This window comes from Parambassis ranga, chromosome 15 (assembly GCF_900634625.1).
Source record: "Parambassis ranga chromosome 15, fParRan2.1, whole genome shotgun sequence".
Lineage (NCBI taxonomy): Eukaryota > Metazoa > Chordata > Actinopteri > Ambassidae > Parambassis > Parambassis ranga.
This window is the reverse complement of record NC_041035.1, coordinates 8,196,687-8,220,034: the sequence shown is the minus strand read 5'-3', so window position 1 is coordinate 8,220,034 and position 23,348 is coordinate 8,196,687. Positions and strand designations below refer to the sequence as shown.

At 41.1% G+C, this 23,348-nt stretch overlaps 1 protein-coding gene across 16 annotated transcripts in view; it reads left to right on the top strand.

The window, feature by feature from the left end:
• Positions 1-19,344, top strand: part of camk2g2 (calcium/calmodulin-dependent protein kinase (CaM kinase) II gamma 2) — a 42,187-nt gene extending 22,843 nt beyond the window's left edge. The window contains exons 4-23 of one of the 16 annotated variants that reach the window (XM_028423375.1): positions 260-314; positions 764-829; positions 2,281-2,353; positions 4,865-4,967; positions 5,302-5,385; positions 5,692-5,786; positions 7,018-7,140; positions 7,629-7,712; positions 7,792-7,834; positions 8,407-8,466; positions 10,658-10,698; positions 13,344-13,424; positions 14,855-14,899; positions 15,655-15,709; positions 16,728-16,835; positions 17,140-17,244; positions 17,823-17,898; positions 18,016-18,110; positions 18,212-18,463; positions 19,224-19,344. In XM_028423375.1, the coding sequence (XP_028279176.1) occupies positions 260-314; positions 764-829; positions 2,281-2,353; positions 4,865-4,967; positions 5,302-5,385; positions 5,692-5,786; positions 7,018-7,140; positions 7,629-7,712; positions 7,792-7,834; positions 8,407-8,466; positions 10,658-10,698; positions 13,344-13,424; positions 14,855-14,899; positions 15,655-15,709; positions 16,728-16,835; positions 17,140-17,244; positions 17,823-17,898; positions 18,016-18,110; positions 18,212-18,444 (1,625 nt within the window). In that variant the 3' untranslated portion in view covers positions 18,445-18,463; positions 19,224-19,344. The remainder of the gene's footprint in view (positions 1-259; positions 315-763; positions 830-2,280; positions 2,354-4,864; positions 4,968-5,301; positions 5,386-5,691; positions 5,787-7,017; positions 7,141-7,628; positions 7,713-7,791; positions 7,835-8,406; positions 8,467-10,657; positions 10,699-13,343; positions 13,425-14,854; positions 14,900-15,654; positions 15,710-16,727; positions 16,836-17,139; positions 17,245-17,822; positions 17,899-18,015; positions 18,111-18,211; positions 18,464-19,223) is intronic. The other 15 variants (XM_028423376.1, XM_028423377.1, XM_028423378.1 and 12 more) reach the window with 15 other exon arrangements.
• Positions 19,345-23,348: the final 4,004 nt, after the last annotated feature.

Sequence of the window (23,348 nt, the reverse complement as noted above, 5' to 3'; positions counted from 1 at the left end):
TATATCTCTGAAAATACCAGGAATTCTCCTCTTTTTTTGTGGCGCCTCCACCCACCACCAGTGTAATTAGCCCACCATCTCTACTCGCTAAGTTGACGCCCAAATGTCAAAGTGGTGCAGCTTTATATTTTTAATCACTACTGCCCTGACATTCACACAGAGAAACTTGTGTCAAGGTGATGGTTCTATTTTCATATTATTCACATGAACATTGTCTAATCTAATCTAATTTTTTGTTTGTTTCTTTGTCCCTCACCAGTACGACTCCATGACAGCATCTCAGAGGAGGGCTTCCATTACCTTGTCTTTGACCTGTAAGTAACCAGCATTAACACACAAAGTTACTAGTTACTACTAGTTATCACTTACTCAAGAGATTTCCAAAGAAAGTTTTCGCATAGTTTCAACCACCTTACATTAGTATACCTTGTGCTTCACCTGTTTGTGTTAGACTGTCTTAGGTAACATTAAGCAAATCATCAAAAATGGTATTTTAACATGTTGCTGAAAGCTTATGGCCATTGGTTGATACAGTCAGTGTTACATGTGAGAAACAGATGAAGTTAGTCATGCAGAGGCTTGTATTGATAGCAGCCAGTTAAAGCAGTTCATGTTGCACATGAATATGTCACATAAATCTGAAAAGCAAGTAGGTCTGTATCTCTGTATGTTGTCAGGCTTGGGGAAGGATTTTTTTTGTAGGAAAGAAATAGACAGAAATAAAATAACAAAATGTCTGCTTTGTCTGCGTGTCTGTCTGCAGTGTCACTGGAGGAGAGCTGTTTGAGGACATTGTTGCTAGAGAGTATTACAGCGAGGCAGATGCCAGGTACAGTATGTTGACAGTTTTCCTGAATATTAGGTTTTTGGAAGCTGGCTGTTGGGTTATGAAAGCACAAAATGTTTTTGCTGTTTTAAGCTGTGTTAATGTACTTGTGCTATAGTTACAGAAGCTGTACCACTTTATTTTTGACCAAGTGACTCAGGCCTTTTAAATTTAATGTTGTTAATAAATAATGACAAAGCTGTCCTAAGTGTTGAAACTCTATTTCTGTCTGTTGTCAGACGTTGCAAGTTTTTTGCACTGCAGAACATGGCCTGCCTGGTGTATAATGGGTTGCAGATTTTAGTTAATTTCTGTGTGACAGTGCCAAGAGGTAAAGTAAAAGTAGTTAAAGTTGTATGGTGATAAGGTGAGTATGTTCTCAGTAAGATGGACAGTAGATTTGCTGCAAGCAAAAGAGAAAAAACAGGCTTAGTAACACTTTGACATGTGCATAAAGTGTATGTATGTGGCGGCTGGGGAAGTTGGGGAGGGATTTAGAGATGTGCTAAAAAGTTCAGAGACCTGTTTTAGCCTAATTTAGACACAGCACCAGCTGCCTTCTTCCTGCAAAATGAGGATAGTACTCTCTCAAAATCTCTGTGTCTCTACCTCCTGCTGCTGACCCGACTTCACCTTTTTCTAATGTCAAGCTCAATTTATTTTAAAAGACATAATAACAACTTTAACAGCACATCACACCAGCAAAAGTGCAAGCTTAGGACATGCTTACATAAGATACCCCCAACTCCACACACTCCACTTCATCCTCACATTCGCTCACATATAAATGCACCAAAATCTTCTGCTGCAAACAGCACTTATATTGTCTACAATTATTGTTGCTCAGAGAAAGCAGGTGAATTTACAAGTCTCACAGTGCATTTGTCATAAACACCAGTTGTTGTTGTGTCAAAATAGAAAATTATCTAATGTTGCAAATCAAGTAAAACTCATCCTGGTTGCATGGATTTGTTGTCGGTCACTCAAAAAAATGTTTATAATGTTCTGAACAGAACAAAAAAGGCAATCTGCTGGTATGGCACACATTTTATACAAGCCTCCTGACAGGCATCAATAGCGCATTTTGTAAAATATTCTATTTTTTGTTATTTTACCTGAAACCTTTTAGTGTGGACAGCAAAGTAAGAATTTCATTCATGGAAGCTAATTTCCTTACTGTGCATATGACAATAAACACTTTGAATCTTGAATCTTAGCTGGGTTTCATCCACACTGCATGCTGGATAGTGGGATAACATCAGAAACAGCCCACCATTGCCTCCCCACCTTTTTCTTGTTGGATTGGGTGTCTGTATATCAAAGTTTTGTCTAACAGTGGGACCCCCCCACACCTCACCGTGGCCATGCATTGGCTTCATGGAGTGGCTCTTGCCATACACCTGTTGTGAATTAACAAATGTAGTCTGTTTCTCATACTTCTCTTTTTCTTCCAGCCACTGCATTAATCAGATCCTGGAGAGTGTCAGCCACATCCACCAGCATGATATTGTCCACAGGGATCTCAAGGTGAGCCATCATGTCCAGTGGTGAATATCTGATAAATACTGAATAGCACTGTGTTGGGAATAAAGATGAAAGGAAATGTTTGGAGGTTCACAACAGGTCAGTGCACACATGCAGACGCTCAAACAGACGTCATGCAGTGACGTTAAGAACAACTTATGGGGTGAGCGTCATCCCTCTCCTCACCGGCTTTAGGTCTCCTTATTTATCCATTCTCCTCCCCACAGCATGTTGGTACCCCTCCTCTTTTTCATCTGTTCCCCTCATCCCTCTCCATCCCCCTACTCTCTGTACCCTCCCACCTCCTCCCTCCCTCTCTCCTGCACTCACTGGCGAGGATTGACGAAAGCAGACCAGCTGCTATTAATAGCAGGTCGGTGGGTGAGATGACGGCCAGTGACGATTCCCCCTGCAGCATGCAGAGTTCAAACTTTAAAGGGTTTACTTAACAATTGGGTCTATTATTTTTATGTGAAAATGTAAAATTAAGCCATTACTCAAGGAGGCGGTAAACTATTGGTTTTTGTGCGAGTGAAGTAAATTGACTTGTGTTTCTTTCCATCGATTTTTAGACTTTATATGGATGTTGGTATCAAATGATCTTGGCGAGGGAAGTTTTCCAAATAATGATAGATGATGAGGGCAGTAGAGAGAAATGTATTACATTAAGTTGTTGTTAATGCACTGTAGCCATAACTGTTAATGTCTTTTCATTAATCTAAACATCAATGCTGCACCATTACTGTAAACACTACTTTAGTTTTAAACTTAGCTATTTAAACTATTGACCTGCCTCTTAATTGTGTTTTTGTTGCTGAGCAGGTGCTGGACAGTTGGCTTGTAGACAATTTTGACCAAATTAAAATTAATGGTGGGGGCTGCTATGAAGCATCTAAGAATATTCAGTTACAGTCACACTTCACTTGTCAAATTTCAGAACCTGGTTCTCTGACTTAACATGATCTGCCCAGGAATTAAGGGCAGACAGATAAAGTTACGTAGTAACCAGTGAACGGACTGCAGTATTTATCAAAGCAGAGCTGAGAATAATTTTTGCACACTTGGATTATTTCTGTATCTGTTAGCTCTTCGCTAAAAAGTTTACTCAATATATTGTTCCTTTTCTGCTGCCTCCTATTGGCCTAAAAAATACAGTTAATGCTGCTTGTGGTAAAAAGCCCCCCAATCATTAGACAGAAACAAAAACAGATAAAAACGGCATCTGTGGTGGAGCCATAAAATACACTAATAAAGCCATCAAAGTGTGCCATGGAGAGGTTTGACCTCACATACAACTGCGTCATATTTTTTGCCTGCCTGTCATCTTGGGAGGGCCACTTGCTAAAGGGAAAACAAGAATTAGACAGAAAGAGTTGAGTGCTGTTGGCTGGTGGCAGGCTGGGTTGCCATGGTAACTATAGGGTGAGGTCACCCGGCTGCTGCAGCACCAGCGTAGGGACTCATTATGCCACCTCCCATCTATCTATCTCTGTCTGTCTGTCTCTCTGTTCTTCTGTTGCTTTCACTCCAGCTCTCCGTCCTCCTCTTATTCCCTGTTGTCTCCTATTGTTCAGCTCTGGCTGTTAAAAGGGGAAAATGTAAATGGTGATAGCAAGGTGGGAAAAAGGAGACTGACAGACAAACGAAAGCGCAAAGATCATTGCCTCATGAGGACAGAGAACCACTATGAAAACAATCGTCCCCAAGACAGATGCACACACACACACAGTTGTTTCGGTCCACAACACTGTCGAAGAAAGACATCAAATTTAAACTGTTAATCCTGTTCAGGGTCACCAGTCGATGACACCTGGTGTTATTACGTTATTTGCATGTCATTGTGAAGCCTAAGAATTAAATAAATACTCTTAATAGAAGTGTCATCTGATGGATGAAGGCAGCTACCGGCATCTTTGTGGTACCCCTGCTCACTAGACTGGCATTACCTGTTCGGTCCTAAAATCATTAAAAATGTGTTTTCTTCCTATTCTTATGCGAGACAATCTATGATGTAAGAAGCAAATTCAAATGCTGAAAGCAAGAAAGCAACACACACACACAGATAAAATGTCCTTAATCTCTGCAAAGTCCTGACATTTTTTCATGATTGTGTGATCATAAGGACAGAGTCAAAACGCTCTGTTAAATCTTGTGACAGCTGACTGAAAGGTCTTTCCTTTTGGGGAAGCCTTTACAGGCAGTTTGACCACATCATGCCTCATTACTACTGTAGATGTCATCGTGCTCCTGCAGCTCATCCAGTCATGCACACAAGCAAACAGAGCATTTCTTGAAGAAGGGTACATGCTCATCTGTTCTCCCCTTAATTATTTTTTTCCATGTTGTTGTTCATAATTTTGTTGAATTGTGCTGTGTTAGCAAAGGTTCACTCAAGGGTTTTGTCAAGGACAGTTTTTACTTACACTTTCTCAAACGGAGGAAGTTTGAAACCAGTAGCAGTCTAAATGTGAGTAAAAATGTGTCATTATGTGTCTCATTTTGTGTCTCATTCAGCCAGAGAACCTGCTCCTGGCCAGTAAGATGAAGGGAGCAGCGGTGAAGCTTGCAGATTTTGGTCTGGCCATCGAGGTGCAAGGGGACCAACAGGCATGGTTTGGTGAGTTATCCACCCGGCCAGCCAGCCAGCCAGCCAAGCTAATTATGATAAAGACATGTATTATTGTTGGTATTGTATTGGGGAAGAAGAGCTAAAGTTTATATATCATCAATATTTGACTTTTTCATTTGTGCCAATTTGTTGCATTTCAAACAGTGGTGAAACTCTGGAACATGAGTTAAAGCCAGTGTCCTTATTTGTCTGTATAAAACACACATTCTAATTTTGATATAGTGATTAAAATGAGTGATCACACTAACGTCAAGCTAAACATGGTAAACAGAGGGAATAGGCTCTCCAAATACTAATTAAAATATGTTTTTTATTAATGCAGGTTTCGCAGGAACTCCAGGGTATCTGTCCCCAGAGGTGTTGAGAAAGGACCCGTATGGCAAGCCAGTGGACATCTGGGCATGTGGTCAGTTATACAGACACTTGAAGTGTCATGTCTGACATCACTAAAAGAACATGTTATTTAAACTTGAAGAAAGAAATCTATTTCCTTTTGTTTCCCTAACCTTATGTGGCACTACTGCAATTACTAATTCTCTAAAGTTATCTTAAAATAAGATAGAATCATGAATTAAGTCAGATTCTTGAGTCTGCTTATTAAAAACACATGAAAGGAGAGGAGCGTTTGGGCCGTACATAAACCACAGACACATGTTTGCGTCACTTTCTGAACTACCTGTAAGAGAATTTAGCTGTCTTTTCTGTTTGTCAGGTGTGATCCTGTACATCTTGTTGGTGGGCTACCCTCCTTTCTGGGATGAGGACCAACACAAACTGTATCAGCAAATCAAAGCTGGTGCATATGACGTAAGTTACCGTCCTCTTCTTTAGTGCGGTCAAGCGAGGTGGTCATGGAGCAACATCTTTTATACCATTTTTTACTAACATCTTTCATGTTGGTATACTGTCACACATGTTTTTAACTGAAAAAGGCTGGGAACAGAGTGAGCGGGTTCATATCTCCTGAAACGTATACCCCATATGATAAATTTAATAATTTTTTATCATTAATATACAAAATATTGATTAGCGAAACTAAATGGAGCCCATATTGATTGGCTTATCTAAGCTGACCGTAACTAATGTTAGCTCCACCTTTGTTTATAAAACTTGAATCTTAAGTGAAGTTTTCGAGTGGTGAAAAACAATCCCATCGCCTCATGACTCTTTCACTTCAAATCTTGTCAAGTAGCTCACTGTGAATTCTGCCATGCAAGTAATTTAAAAATTTAATTTTACTTTTTAATTGCTTGCTGCTTGTTATTGTATAATTTTTATTTGGCTGTATAAAAAAATGAAACACTATGAGAGCAACAAGCTTTTTTATCAGATCTTGTCAGAGTCCTGTGGGAGATAGGAATTTATTACCCGTATTAATTTCCATAATTGGAAGCAACCACATCTAATAAATGTGCATAATATGAGCAGTGATATGAAGTGACTGCGACAAACACTTGTAATAATGTGCACTTCTTGAATATCATCACTGTCATGCAGATACCTTGACTTTCCTGTTTTTCCTTTGTTAGTAACTGATACTTAACTGTCTGTTGGTACTTTGATTTGATTTTGTTAGAGTAAACATTTGAGATATGGATGAAGGAGTGAGAGTAGCAGGTGTGTCTGGTCCATCCTCTCATGATGTCTGTTGAAACAGAAAGACTAACACTTTCTAGTGATTCTCAAATCCATCATTCATCACTCATTTAGGCTTAGAATCGCAAATACAGCATTTTTAGGAAGCTATGATCTCCTACAGCCAGCAGTCACAGCAGAAACATTTAATGAGCTTGGTGTTGATCTGAAAGACAAAGTAGAGAGGGGACAAAGAAAAAAACAAAAACATGTTGTACATATAATCTCCTGCTGTTTCCATAGAGGAACAGGCTGGTAAAAAATGAGCTCACGGTGTGCAAAATGTTGACTGCAAGGCTCCTCTCTAAGAATAATACTAAGTTCATGTGTGTTGAAGCAGTTTTTTCAGCAAATGTGACATATGTGCATTCTTCACATCTTCCTCCTTATCTTCCTCCTTCAGTTTCCTTCTCCAGAGTGGGACACAGTGACCCCCGAGGCCAAGAATCTGATCAATCAGATGTTAACGATTAACCCTGCCAAAAGAATAACTGCCGACCAGGCCCTCAAGCATCCCTGGGTCTGCGTAAGTCACACTTGTCTTTCCCTTTGGTTCTCACATCAAAAGAAATCTTCCCCAGCATGTAAAATACTGATATATCTGTTCGTGCCAGCTTTAGACAATTTATGTCACGTTCTTTTCTCTGTCTGCCTTATTAAGCAGTCAGACACTTAACTCGATGTTGGAATAACTTGGCAGGACACAATGAGCAGCAGAGCTCAAACATATGCACACAGAGTTACACTGTAAAAGCAATTCTTTTTTGACAACAAGAACACCACTTGTTCTGATTGCCCGGTTATCAAACCTACATTATATAATCAGGCCTTTATTTATTAGAATGACACACATTCTATGCATGTGCATGCACATTTTTATTACATCCTAAAATTTCCTCTCTCCTGCATTCATCAGAGCCTGTCATTTTGAATCAAGTGCTGCGACACTGAAAGCCATTTCACCTACACCCTGATAGTGTTTATCTATATCTGGTGTTTGCTTTCTATGTGCAGCAACGCTCCACTGTAGCCTCCATGATGCACCGCCAAGAGACTGTGGAATGTTTGCGCAAGTTCAACGCCAGGAGGAAACTTAAAGTGAGTGTGAACACCATTAAAATGCACATGTTAATCCTTTTATTGATATAAAATTAAATTACATGTTTCTTTTGTTTAGGGAGCTATACTCACAACAATGCTGGTTTCCAGGAACTTTTCAGGTGAGCTTTCTACACCTAGAGGCCAAATACTGCATATCTGTGTTGTTAATGCTGCTGTACTTCCTGTCTGTGATCTACTTACTTGTAACCACACATTTTACACTTAAGGGAATCGGCTTGAATTTCATCCTCGTAAGCAGTCTGATAAAAAACAGAGCGCACTTTTTAACGCCCGAATTGTGGCTGGATAATGGCCTGGCAATCTAATGCATCATTGTTAATGGCCCTGTACGCTTTCATGTAAGCAAAGCAGCCGTGGATTGCAGCCAACTCCTCTATACAGGTCAAGACTGATCTAGACTGAAGGAAGTAGGCGGCCTAGACTTCTCAACTGCTTTGTAAATATCTCTAATCAATACTTCTGGGCAGATATTTCCCATCAGTTGCTTCATCTGAACAAATAAGAGTTAGTTTGTTTAAAAAGTGAAAACACTGGTAGCAGCTCTTTTGGTCCTCTTATTTAAATGTGTGTTAATTAAAAAAAGGGGGAGGGGGGGATAGAAGACCGCCAGGCCGTAGTGAGGCTCTTGTCCGACCTTCAGCGCCACACTGAATCCCTCTCTGTCCAATAGTGGGACGGCAGCATACCAGCCCTGCCGCTACCACCAGCACAGCCGCAATGGCACAGGAAGGTACGTTTACTCAAGGGGGTGTTGGAGTCAGGCACTGCCAACTTCGTGCTCAGGCTATTGGCATGTGGCCTTGGCTGCTTGAACCCCTCCACCACCACCTGCTGCCTGCTGCCTGCACACTGATGGACCACTCTTTAAATGATCAACATTGCACTGGGCCATCTTACACAAATACAAACATATAAATGGACACAAGAGATGAAGCTCAGCTTTTGACCCTTCAGTACCGCTGTGCTTCTTAATGCTTTAATAAACAGCCATCATCTCCAGGACTGGCTATTTAAGTTCCTGTGTCGAACACAACAGCCATTTAACTGACACCCAGCATGACCTCTGACCTCTTTCCAACTACTGCAGCTGCTACCTAGCAAAGCTTCGGTTATACATCTCTGCATAGACACTATTGCAGGCCCCTTCCTCTTCAGCAGTTTTATGCTACACTTGTAAATGGGCAGGCTGATATTAAACTTCACTATCACTCCCAGTTTCTGCCTCTTTTGGTTCGGTTTGTATCCACAGTACTGATGCCCAGTCGATGCCCGCCTGTGCTCGCTGCAACCTCCCCCTCCGCATGGCTCTGGCACCAACAGCCAGCCGAGCATGTGTATGAGTGTACAGTTCAGTATGCCAACCTGCATGGGACCCTGGATAAACAGAATGCACTGTATTAACTCATTTTCTTTGACTACTCTTTCCTGCCTGTTTTTTCGTTTTTTGTGTGAACACAAAAATCTGAAGGTGTCAGCGTGCTTCAAACAGTGTCTGAAACCTCAGTGACCCAAACTGAAACTTATACCAACTGGTAGCCTTGCTGTTGAAACTGTTGGTTCTAGCTTGTGGCCTTCAGCAGGGTCAACATCATACACATACACCAACAGAGACTTGCTTCTGCCATTTTGCCTCCATTCTGTAGGGCCTTCTGCTACCTCAAGTAAACAATGTACATGCATAGCTGTATATATTATATTGATTATGTAAAGAAAAAGAGTAACTGACTAGGTTATTATTTGTGTGATGGCGGTTCATTTGTGAATAGAAACATCTTCACTGTCCACGTCTCCACTGAGCTCTGAGCGTGCAGCCCTGCCACTGGTTTAACACGTTATCCTCCCTTTGCCCTGCCATTTTAGAGATACTGTGACCCAGTCTTGTTGCTGTCAAGATTTGGCCTTTATCAGAATTGTTTGTCCTCCTGTCTCATTCATGTGAGTGTAATAGTTAAGGAATATTGCCTTTACTTTGCTTTCAGTGCTTCCCCCTTCATTGGGGCAGCTGGAATTACGTTGGGCTTGTGTGGTCTTTGTTGTATGGACTAGTTTGTTTGAAGCATACTGAATATGTGACAGCTGGATCTCAGACACGTGACAGGGATGCTGCATGTCAGACATGTTAACAGGTCACCTTCACCGCATGAACCCATCACCTGTGTGAAGACGCCTCATTGAATGCCTTTTAACATTCAATAGTAAATGCCTGACAGGCATCATCTTCGGTCTACATGTCAAGGTGCAGATATTAAACACATTACTGTTTTCTTGCCTCCTTCATTGCCCTCCTTCCTTCTTTATAAATGGAAGGTAAGGGTGGATCATTGGAACATAAGTGTTGATGCCATGTATGTTTTGTCTTTTTTTTTGGTTTTACATTTTCTGTGATGCGTTTTTGGCGTTGTGTCAGTGAACATCTGCATATAACTGTGGTTAGGCTTACATATTTCACTTACACAGAGTATTGAAGGTAAACATGGAATTCACTCATTCACTGCATTTATTATCTTATTTATTCATTTCTCATATATAAAGCATTTAAAGGGAAGAATTACACATCACACTCATTGTGTGCACACTGAGCTGAAACTGCCATGAATGGTTTTGGAGCAAAGAGAAAGTTATAATTTCAATTTATTTACTAATTCTTTACTCAGCCCAGTAAATATCTATTTTATGCTGTGGAAATTATTTTATTATTTTTTCGCTTTTCCCCTCAGGCTCATTGTGCTATTTCTGTTTTTTTTTCTCTAGCATGAGTAGCAATTACTCCCTTTAACTGTCCCTTTATTTAGCTTGATCTTCTTAAGTGTTGTCATACAGCAGGTCTGCTGGTAGACATCAGCACAGATAAACCTTTGTTGTACCATTTTTAGTTTGTTGTTGATAACTGCATCCTCATTGTTTTTCTCATTTTATTTCAGCATGCAAAACCTTACTAAACAAAAAGTCGGACGGCGTTAAGGTAAGTTCTCTGACCCATGAGGGTTTTTCTGCTGTTGGTCTTACTTCTCCTTTTTCTGTGACCTCCCCTCTGGTCTGTCACCCTATTTACTGTCTGATGTATCTGTGATATAAAGAGAATGTTGTTTACGTTGTGCTCTGGTGCCCCGTATGTAGGACTGTTAAATGTAGTTTAAAGAGGGAAGGATTGACCTTAAAGAAGGGTTTTGATTATGCAGATTAGATTTAGCAGATTTGAGATTACATTATAAATACGTTTTATTTTGTCTTTGACTCAGCGATTTTGATTTTGATTAACAGTCAGCGTCAATGCATGCAGTGAAGCGCCATGATGGACAGGGGCCAAAACAAAAATCCCATTAAATAGAGTAACTTAAATAATAAATAAACCCTCAAAAACCTCAAACATCTACAAATATCTGCTCAACCAGCGATTTAACTCTTTCAGTTCTGAACTCCTTGTCTGTGTCCATTTTCTCTTTCTGGGATCAGTCTGGCAGCTTCACTTTTTTACTATTTTGATTAGTTTCTTGTTTCCCGATGACCCCTTATTTTTTTCCTCCTCCTTTCCATTGCTGTCTGTCAGAAAAGGAAGTCCAGCTCAAGTGTTTGTTTGATGGTGAGATCGGCTCTGTCGTTTTTGTTTTTCAGTCCTTGTCTCTCCTCTTTTCAAGTCTTTTTCCCCTCTGGTCCTTCGCTTTGTTTTTGTTTTTTTGTTGTTTTTTTGTTTTTTTTGCTTCTTTGGGCAGAGATGCTTTAAGAGTCGTTCATCCAACATCCCTGCATCTCCTCCTACCATAGATGCAACTCTGGCTAAATAACACGCTCACTCCCATCCAGTTATCCTCCTCTGATGTCTGGCTCACTGAAAATGTGTGACAGGAACATTTTGATCAAACATTGATGAATAACCATTTCCTTTTTTTCAGTTTTTGCATACTTATTTTACCCACATTATTTTCATTTCAGGGAATTCTTATTCCCCTTTTTTCCTTCAAATAAAACAGCTGTCTTGGTTAGTTTTAAAACCTCCACCACTGAACTAAAGATAGTTCAGGTTGTTTATTATGTAATCAAATTAGAAGCATTCCATATTGGACAATGGTCTACAGATCTTCTTGGTAAGTCACACTTTTACTGCACTTTTTTTCAACAAATCAAGCCAAACTTTTTAAATGTTAAACACACACAAAAATAAACACAAGTTAAATGTTAAACAGGGGTTAATATTGACAAATTGTCCATTAAAGCCGAGCACTATTTAAATGTAAAATTGATTATGATGATGCAAAATTAATTTACTCAACATCTTTTTGCAGATTGGTCACAGTGATCAGAACTGTGTCCACAGCAACATTAGTTGTTGTTGCAGTTATTACATGGGTCTTGTAGAGACTGTCACCATAGGGTATTTGCTCATTTCAGAGTGACAGCTGAGCCCCCTCAGCACTTTGCTCTAAACCTTTCACTGATGTAATCCACTCGTCCACACCTCTTAACTTTCCCCTGGGAATATTTCCCCTGCAGTTAGCCTAAGGCTGAAGGGGAGTCCAACAAACTCTACTGTAGCTGTAAGCTCCAACAAAACACCATCCTCTCTTCCATGCAATTAGAAAACAACCTGAGGTCATCCACAGGTTAGAATATCCCGACTTTTAGTCTCCAAAATGCCACATTCTCCATAATGCAATCTGTTTAATACCAGATTATCAACCAAGCAATTTTTGATCAGTTTCGTTAATTGGGATTTTATTTACCACACAAAACATTTATGCCACTCTGGCAGAAAGATCTGTCTCCAATTTTTAGTTTAAATCAGGTTTAATAGAAATGTTAATTCAGAAAACTATACTGTAATCAAATTACTCAGGAAGCTCTTTGCATAACATGCAGGTGCAGGATAACTGAACATTGGAGGGTTTATAAATAAAATCGACTTTAGTATTTTTTTGGCATAAGCATGGAGCATAATAACAATGTACACTCAAACCTCCATACCTGCACACACACATTAAATAAAACCTTTCACCGAGGCCTTTCACTGCATGCACAGACCTGAACTGGTTACTATTTATATCACATTTGGATTTGTTGCTGCCAGAAATGAGCAACCAACTGCTGGCACTATCGTCTAGTTTTTAGATGAATAGTATGATTTCTGTTCATTCTTAAGGAAGTGACAATTACCCACGTATTAAATGCAAAACACCTGCGATGTATATTGTTTTAAAATGCATGTGCTGACTAACTGTTCTGTATTCTTCTTTACTTTTATTATTCTCTTGTACTATGTCTGCAAACTTTGAAAGCGGACATGCAGGATTACAGTTTTGATAAAATACAAAAAAAATAACTAAAGCGGTCCTGTCATTTAAATATTAGGTAGTTAGGCCAAGATGTATCTTTTCCTGATGACTAATAGCAGGTTGACATTAGGGATTGAAGATAAAAGACAATGCAGAAGCCTGATCCAGATATTCAGAATAATCTATACAGTATGTCCCACTACCAGAATGTGCCCTGCTCTGGAATATCCTTACTTTCTGGGTAATGGCTCCACTCCTGTTTTTCAACTGTGACTCCCATAGGAGGGTTTGTGTTGTAGCCCCAGTGGGAGTCACTCTGTGTTGTGTTTCTTTGCCCCAGTCGCAGGGAACCAACAGTAAAAACAGTGTAGTAAGCAGCAGCAGCACCAAAGACAGCAGCATGTCATCTTCAGCACCAATGGTACCTCATCTCTCTTTGGTTTCTCCCACTTTGCTTTTTTATGGCATCATTTCATTGTTTCCATCTTCTTAATGTTTAGTTCTGTCCCCTCTTCCTTTGTCACACCCTGTTGAGTAAAATCTTTTCTGTACTCCGTCCTTCGTCTCGTCTATCATTCTCTGCCTCTCTGCTTCTGTTTTCAACACAAATCGTGATGTTGGCGGTGAATTTGACGACTTTAAAATTGAACGACTGCTCTGTGGCATTGAGGGTCTCTCTCCTGGCTTTTGTTTTACCCATTCCTCCTGTGGACAGTTGGTATATTTACACAGTGCACAGCACCTGACAGCCAGACAAATGACTTTCATTTTGTGGTACAACAGTAGACACTTCAATCACATTCTGCTCGTCCTCATCCTGGTGACTCCTTTGTGAGTTCAATTGTGTCACCTGAGGTTTGCCTTTTGTAGAGGTTATTACACCTGAACTCTCTACATCTCTACTCTCTACTACATCAAAATATGGCCTTTTACAAAGTAATTGTGAGGACTTCTGGGTAAAACAGGAGCTTGAGTGAACCAGTGACGGACAGATTACAAGTGCACGAGCATGCAGCCCAAGTGGTCATGTGCTGGGATTGAGATGTTGAACAAGGATAACGAATGAAATAATTTCTGGTTACATCTATAAAACTAATTAAGCCTGATAAAGCAGAGTATCCATAGACATAGACAGTTCTCCATCTCTCCACTGCTTGTAGTAAAAACCTCTAAATTTTCCTTGAAATATCCCATAATGTGATTAACAGGCGGCTGCATGCTCCTAAGGTTGGGTCCAGTGTTGGTCGTGATCAGGAGAGTGTGAGTGACTCACTGACTAAACTTGTACACTGTGGGTTTGTTTTCCAAGCTATGCAGTACTTGGAGCTCCTCAATTGCTTTGTGCTGGATGTTTTAATGGCAGGGTCAAGGTTGAGGATGAGGAGTGGTTTCTCAGACATACATGAACATTAATACAGTGGCCAAGTTGTAACTTGTTGCACATGTATGTGTCCTGAGTGGAAATACCTCCAGGTTACTCAGCATAACATCTGATAACAACAGATGTTCACGATCATGCTGCTGAGCCGTCCTCCTCAGTCGTGGCCCTGGCTGGTGTATATGTGTTCAGCTGTGTCCATGGCTGTATTCATGCATTTTGGAGATCTATAAAGATCCTGTAGGTCACAGTGCTGGCGAATGGGGAACTCTTTGACATCTACAGTCATGTATTTAATCACCATGCTCCACAGCCTCTATACTGTAGCTCCTGTGCCTGTGTTTTTGGTGTGCGCCACATGCTGTCTGTGTCTGTATGTCTGTGGTCAGGGAATATATTGATATTCCCTGACAATCCTCTTTCATTTATTCATCCCCTCCCTGCATGGTAAAGTGTCTCCTGCCTCCCCCCAGGAAGCCCAGACAACTGTTGTACACATCCCAGCTGACGGCACCAAGGTAAGCCGCTCCTAGCGCCAAGCCACCGGCCACTACTAACACCAGTAGATCACTCGTGGAGGATTTTCTCTAAATATATCTCCATTTTCTCTCTCCAATCTAATGTAATTTCTCCAGTTTTCTAATTCAACTAAAACCAGTATATAGCGCCTTTTTCCCCCGACATGCATTGTGCTTCTCTGGTCAAGTATTGATACGTTACTGAAAGAGAAAATCCTACATGTTCTGTTTTTAGTAGCAGCACATACATGATAAAAGCAGTTGTTCTACTAAAATAGGACCCGGCTGCCACAGCTTACACTTTGTCATGGTGGAGTATAGCTGAGGAAATAGTTCACTAGATCTTCAAATGTCGTTGCTTCTGCACTTCTTTCTCTTTGCGGACACTTATTTCACATGCTTCCGTTTTGAGGAGTGTTTACACATGCACTCTCACCTTCCTGTTAATATGAGCAACACAATCTTTGTGTCCTCACACACACACAGTGTTATTTGTTACATGTGGCTCTGCGCTTCCCCTCACTGCTGTCCTGGCTGGTTTGTGCTCCTGGGAGGAAGTTGCCCACCCGCCCACCTGTCTGTCATGTTCTCTCTGTGTCTTTATAAGCAAGTGTCCAAAGTGTCTCCTACTCTGTCTCACATAAATTAACAATATCTATTTTCTTGCTATCCCCCTCTCCTTTTATCCGATTTCTTCTCTTTTCCACCCACTCCTCCTCTTCTCTCTGTCTGTGTCGACCTGTTCTGTTTGACAGGGATCCACGGAGAGCTGCAATAACACAGAAGAGGAGGAGATGAAAGGTAGGAAAGGTACTTGTCCAACTTTCACCTACTCTGCATGCTTATTTAACTCACTTTATATCACATCCAGATCAGACAGAGTGCATGTAATATTGGGTAGAAGAATCCAAGAAAGAACGTCAGTGGAAGACCAGACTTTTTCTGAATGGGCCTCTAGACTGAACTTCACTAAGCTTCATAATCCAGTTAGTCACTTGACAGTAAGTCAGACAGCTATAATTTTGATTGGTAGTTTAAGTACTTTTTAGGCACGAATGCCAAAAGTTCACAGCTGCAGCTGTCGGTGATAGCACATGAATATGCAGAACATTGTTAGCCTGAGAGACGAGTGGTATTTTAGTGTCATTGGAGTGTCAAGAGTGGCCTAAACATTCCAATAATACTGCAGCATAAACAACCTATTCTATGTAAAGCTAACTTTGATGGACGCTGTTATGCCCTCTGCCCACAAATATGACGTGAGCACAGGAGCTGAGAGCGAATATTGTACATGCCCATCACAGCTTCTAAAGATTTTCTCATCATATTATGACTTTAAAAAGGCTGTTTTGCACAGTCACTTTTTGCACTGGAAATTAGGATCCATAGGTTGAGTTAGCAGTTGTACTAATTGTACCACATGTGGGTACCTTTTCCACATTGTAATTGACAGTTTGTGTGAGTGTCTGCATGCCAGCATTACGCACAACTTAAGCCTATAATGAACCATCTCCAGCTACAGGATGACCCTTGAAGGGCTTCAGGTGAATGAAAAAAGACAGGCTACTTTCAGCTTTCAAAGAACAGAGGTAATCTTGTTACTGACGACGGCATTCTGTTTAACCAGCATTTGATGCTCCAGAGAATCATCACGGACTTGCAGTTCAGAGGCTGTTGTTGCTGTCTTTAGGTCACTGGGCTTTGAAAACTTTGTGATTATACCACTGTGCATCCTAACTATTAATGAATTACAGATGATTAATGGATTAACTTTGAATAAAGCTCCATGTCAGTGTGGCTGTGTTTGTTTGTCTTGTTATGAGGGCAGTGGCTGCCAGTGAGTGCACAGGCACAGACAGTGCAGGGTTAAGACAGTGCAGCACTGCAGAGGAACAGGCCCAGACTCCATCTCCTCTACACTGCCCAGCAGCCACCTGTAAGTTGGCCGCTGTTGACCTGATTTAGCTCTTAGCTTTGACCTTTTCTGTCCTCGTACCAATATATTCTTCAGGTAAAAAGCTTCCTTTAAAGACGACAGTCTGATCTACTCTTTACCCTTTGATTCCCCTTTGCCCTCCTGTGCTGCCATCTACTGGCACCCTGACACAAGTACAGTTTACTGCTCCCCCTTTTGAGTCTACCTTCCTATAATCAACATTTGACTTTTGTGTGTAAGTATGTAGTAAAGCTGAGAAGCCATGTATATAACATTTTACTCATGTGACTGTACCTGCCTGCAGCTGCTCCCCTGCAGGAGGCAGCTGTCCCCGTAGCTCAGAGCTCCTGTACACCTGAACCAGAGTCTGCTCTGTTGCCCCCTGCAGGCAACAGCAACCTGCAGCCGAGTAAGTGTCAGGCAGGTTGTGCAGTGCTTGCCCTAAGGCTTCTAAAGCAGTGTTCATGTGGTTTGTTGGGCAAAGTCTACATACAGGTGGAGCTGGCTTTTCTGGCTCAGCGGCTACATGTTTGTTGACATAATTTATTACATACAAACAACCATGAAGCCTGGTATGTGCTTATCTCTGCTGCTGTGTTCTGTTCTTAGTGTGTCCATGGAGTCTGTGATTTTCTGATGTGATTTACTCACAGTAGTTTCATACAGAATGATGTTCCGTTTCCTGCAGAGCTCTAAATATGGCAGAAGCTGTGTTAGCTTGCACTTTTGTTCGGAGATATTTCAGGATTCTCTTTAGCATCCATTCCTCTTAATGTGAGTGTGGAGTGTGGTGTTTTTTGTTCAGGGTGACTTCAAATGTCACTGTTGTTTTTTAACCTGAGGGAGTGCCCATGCGAGGAATTTATTTCAAATGTCAGGCAGTAAGTTGAGGGAATACATGGAGTGTGAGATGTGCATGCTCAGCCTGCAGATGATTGCTGATGGTCTGTAACCTCGTCCGGTTGTCCTACTACTTCTCTGTTTCAGCTCGGAAACAGGAGATAATAAAGATGACAGAGCAGCTGATTGAAGCCATTAACAATGGGGATTTTGAGGCTTATACGTAAGTTTGGAGCTACGTATATTTTTTGCGAAGGTTATTATAAGTTGAATTATATAATTCATTTTTGTTTTAAACTATACGCCGCTCACACAGGATTACCTGTGCTTGAATTTACAGGAGAATCTGTGACCCTGGACTGACCTCTTTTGAACCTGAGGCCCTCGGTAACCTTGTGGAGGGAATGGACTTCCATAAGTTCTACTTTGAGAATCGTAAGATGTTTTTTGATTGATTTGTAACACTTCATATCACATCTACAGGCAGCTTTTGCTGCCAACATTTACAGCTAATTTGTCCATTTCCATCCCAACAGTTCTCAGTAAAAACAGCAAACCAGTGCACACCACCATCCTCAACCCACATGTCCATCTGATCGGGGAAGACGCCGCCTGCATCGCCTACATTCGCCTGACGCAGTACATTGACAGCCAGGGACGGCCGCGCTCCTGCCAGTCGGAGGAGACTCGTGTGTGGCATCGCCGTGACGCTAAATGGCTCAATGTGCACTTCCACTGCTCAGGAGCACCAGCTGCACCCCTGCAGTGATCTGACAGCCCGGGCCCAGGTGAGGTGTTGTCACAGTGCCATGGTGATGGTCTAAAGGGGGCAGTAAAACATTATAGCCAACTGTAAAACACCTCTGCAGGTTATTTGGCTCTTCAGAGGTTTTTACTGTGCAGCACTTTACAATATAAAGACGCCTTCAAGAAGCAGAATGCATGTGTCCAACTACACTGAAGCCACGGGCAGCTCTCACTCAGGTTTACAGGAAACAGATGAGGGAAAGCTAAACCTCTCCCTCCTCCATTTCTCCCCCTTCTTCACCTCCTGCTCTCTTCTTTTTCCTTCCTCCTCTACCACATCCTCCTTTTTCCCCACCCCTCCCCTACAGCATGTTTTCTTCCTTCTTGTCTTATTTTGCTACCTCTCCTCATCACCTCCTTTTGCATTTCCCCCATCCTCTCATATGACTTTTTCATTCTTCCTCAGTTCCTCTCCTTCTCCATGTTTTTTCTTCTTCCTTCTTTGTCTTGTTCTGCTCTTCTGCCTTCACCTCCTGCTTTTTGGTCAGCATCCTGTTCCACTACATCCTCTGTTTTTCCCACCCCTCTTCTACAGCAGTTTCCTCCTTCACCTCATCACTTCATCATTAGCCAGACTGAGTATCAAACATATCCAACAAGCAGCTCTGATAAGACAAACTTGCAGCTTAACTCATACTCTGTGTCTGCAAAGACACTTCAGGACTTGAATATATAATACCCTCTGCGCTCTGAACCTTGAAGACAACTCACCTCCTAACAGTTGTGTTCTCCTTTCTCCAGCTTTGCCTGAACTCTAAAGCTATTTGGAGCATTTATCCTCCATGGTCGGAGTGGTGCCTGGATCCATGCCAGGAAGGGGCTGCTTGGAAAACACAAAAGTGGGAAAAATAATCTAGCAGTTTAAAAAAAAACACACACACATCAAAAAAAAAAAAACAAATAAAAAAGAAAAATCATATCTCAAAAGCTTGACTGAATGACCGACCACACCGACCAACACCAATCCAGTCCAACCCTAGCTAGAGGATGGTGGGGGCCTGGCTGCTGTCAGCCCCTTCTTGCTGTTGGTGCATGCTTCTGGTGGCAAACACAGGGGTGATGCTGGTCCTTTTCTCCCATGGCCTTTATCTCCCCCCTCCCTCTCTCTCCATCTTTGTTATGTCTGCCGTGTGAAAAAAGTATTAAACGTGTTAAAAAATAATGTATAACAACCGAAAAAACAAACACTGTACACTTCACACACACACTGGGGCAGCAGGATTATCAGGAAACATGTGATCTTCTATTTGCTTGATGGAGCGGCATAAAGTATCGTTTATTTTACAGTTAGGTTAAATGTGGGTGAGGTTTATGGGAACAAATATCAGAATATCTGCACGATGTTTTAGAGGTTGTGATATGAAGGGACCTTTATTTTTTTGTCTTTTTGTATTATGGTTTATCTCCTCACTTTGGGGTAAAGTATTTTTGTTGACATTTTTAATCAAAAGGGGGATTTTATTTAATAGAAGTGTGTATAAATAGATATTTATAAAGGAGATATTGGGAATATGATTTGTTTTCATGGTTTCATGGTGGTTTTTTCCTGGTTTGAGGTCCTTAGGTGTAAATAAACACACACACACACACACACACACACTCACACACACGAGGTCCCTGTGCTGCAGCCTGTGGGGTCGAGCCTCGCTCTTGAGCTTTAGACAACATCCAGGCCAGCTCATCCTGAAGTTGCAGAAGGCCAAAAGCGCGGTGCTTGGATGTTGGTGCCATCAGTCAAAAGTCTAAAGCTCCTCACATGTGTGAACTACCTAACCTGAAAGCACGGACACTCACTCCATTCCTTTCTTTTTTAAAATTGTGTTTTTGTGTGTTTTGACGTGAAGCATGATTTATCTTAACTATCTAATGGCCTGTACTGTTTTCACACACAGACACTTATGACTCGATGCTGTTGCGTTTACTCTCTGCAGGAGTGAACCTTCTGCAACTTCAGGTTATGCTTGCCAAAAGTCCCCCTCCTTTACTTCCACCATTCCTCTCTACATCTATTGTTGTGACCTTCACAGCCCCATCACTGTCTTAGTAGCACACCACTGTGTGATGATGATGATGTCACCCTTGCGCCTGTCTCTTGTTCTGATTGTGTTTGTATATTGTCCGTCTTGGCTTGCTGTACTTCTGTGTGAAGTCCTGGCACTATGAAAAGCATGAGAAAAAGGGAATGCAGCTGAGGGATTGGACTAAAAAAGGCATGATGGGAAGAGGGCTATGTCGGCTTAGAGGGCTGTGGGACCATTGCTGATGGCAATCAATATATTTGGTCCCAATTCTGTTGTAAAATGTTGTAGCTGTCAGTGTTTTGATGTTGATATTTTTATCCGTTGTTTTAGGCAGAAATGAATATCAGAGAGTTGAAATGAGGTTGAGACTGCCACAACCCTTCTTAACACACACACCTGATCCTAAAATTATATCAAAATCCAAGCACATGGGACACTCCCTTTAAAGAGAACAGATCATATCTGTGTGTCAGTGGCTGTGTTCTCACCATATTGTAGAAACGTGTGTGACTTTGTACCAGCGGAGGAGTGAAGCTCGCCGTCCGTCCGTCTCCGTGCTGCTCTGCTCCATAGTAACTCATGCACTATGTAGGCTGTTGCTGGTGGTCGCCTAAAAGCAGAATTATCCTTCAGATCATCACATATCACATCTGCTGTACGTACTGACTTGTTGTGAATCATACGTGACCCTCTTGTACCAACTGCCTGTGCTGTGACATATCTAACATGCCATGAAAACTGTGCCCCCCCCCCTCCCCCTCCTCACCGCACACACGTTTTGCACCATGACGACACGTTGTAAATTTATGTGGTGTTTTTTATGGTTCTAAGTAAATCTGTTTGTGCTGTGGGTGTCGGCCCGGTTGATGTCACCAATGTGACCAGATGCTTTTCTTTCATCGTATGTGTGAGTGTGTGTGTGTGTCCACACAGTCATTGGATGTTTAAATGGGAAAAGTTCACAGGTAGTTTTAAAATGGAGGTACAACAGTTTGCCAAAGTATCTGAACAGACTCCCATCCAGGCTGCCAGTGCTCCTCTCTGCTCTGGACAGAACCATCATTAATGCTGGTACTTATATCTGTCCTCAGTCACAATAATTGTCCAATAATTGGCTGTTGAAATTTGATTTGGATTTTTGAATCTGGCCAGTTAGTAAAATGAGACACATAAATCGACGTGCAGGGCCATCGAGAAGACATTTTTACCTCCCAGGTCGTTTGACTTAATTCATATTTCAAGGGTCTAAAAGCTAAAACGACCCTGAAAAAAGATTTCCAACCTGTATTAAAGTTATCCTGTGCAGCTTAGCAGCACTATATCACAGTTTCCCTGCATAAAAAGAAGTGGAACACTCCTGTGCAAATACTTTGGCAAATGTGTGATATTCATTTAAACCATACTGGGCTGTAATACAGGGCCGAACGGATTGTTGATATGATCGTAAACAGATGATATAAAAGGAATTTAAAAACCACAATCTTTGACAGCAACACTATATATGCAGTTTTACAAATGGAACAAATATGCATGTCTACTTTCTGGTAATTTTTCACTGTTTACTTGATAAAGAAATGGAAATCTATGTTATTTGCATCCTCAAGGTTATGAACTGGCTGAGAAATCCAGATCCAGTGATGTTATCTCGCATTAAAAGATTAGCAAAAGCCTTAGCTTGGATGTGCCCCTTTGAAAGTAAATTTATTTGAATTGTAACCTTACAATAAAAAGGGGCTACATATGTCTATACTTCAATTGGATGCTGGATTTTTGCATGACCATACAGTTAATAAAAATCATACATTAAAAAGTTTGTTTGGATGGTTGTTCTTCATAGCTTTGCTATTATTGGAAAGTACTTAATAAAAATAGCATTTCAATATCTGTCTGTGTCTGTTGTTGCAGCAGAATGATTTCTTTCACACCGTCTAGTGTGATTAATAACTTTTTTTGTAAGTACAGTAATATGCTTTTCATTATTTCTCTTAATTTTAACTAAAATTTTAACTAAAATCACATGAAGTGATCAATCACTGAAACGCAGACTTACTCAATTGTGAACCTGTACATACACCACTCGTTTAAACAAGAGTGGTTTGGCAGAGAAGTTTGTGGTATTTCTAAGCCTAAATCAGTAGTTAATAAGATTTTAATAAAATGTTAATGTAACTGGTAGAACTGGAAGACCTCTAGCTTCATACAGAAATGTGCTTAAGTCCTGTAGCAGTAAGTGTCCCATCTACAGAGCCACTTTTAGGAAACACATTTGTTCAGTGCAGTACTATGTGTAGCCTCAAGAGGGCATCAAACACCAAATAATCTAAAGCACTGCCAGCAGTATAGGTACAGATTACTGGAAAGCACTTAAAGTTTGTCTGTTAAATGAGAAAAGCTGGTGTTTTCATACCTAAGAAGGTGGTGCTGTCAGTCCTCCATCACTCAGGCAGCTCTGTGGTGGATCAGAACCAGGCAGGACTTCCAGGTCTTGATGTTCAGAGAAAATGATTTCTTTGTCTGCAACTGAAAGGTCATTATCTTTTGCTAGAGCCCCAGCAAACCTTCACCTCCAAGTGTCTGCACTTGTGATGATTAGAGCAGGTCCCACATTAAAAACCAACAGGTGACAGGAGGAGACAGCACTGTGTCCTGAAGGTCACATTAGACATTTAGATAATTGATGCTGATGAATAATTCTGTAAACAGTCTTTTATATTGTAATTGGCTATGAAACTAATGCTAACCAAAATGTAGTAATTATGACATCATTTGGCACTACAAGGTAGAACCACAAAATGATCCGTTTACGCACAAAAAGTAAATTTTAAAAATAAAACCACACCAGAAC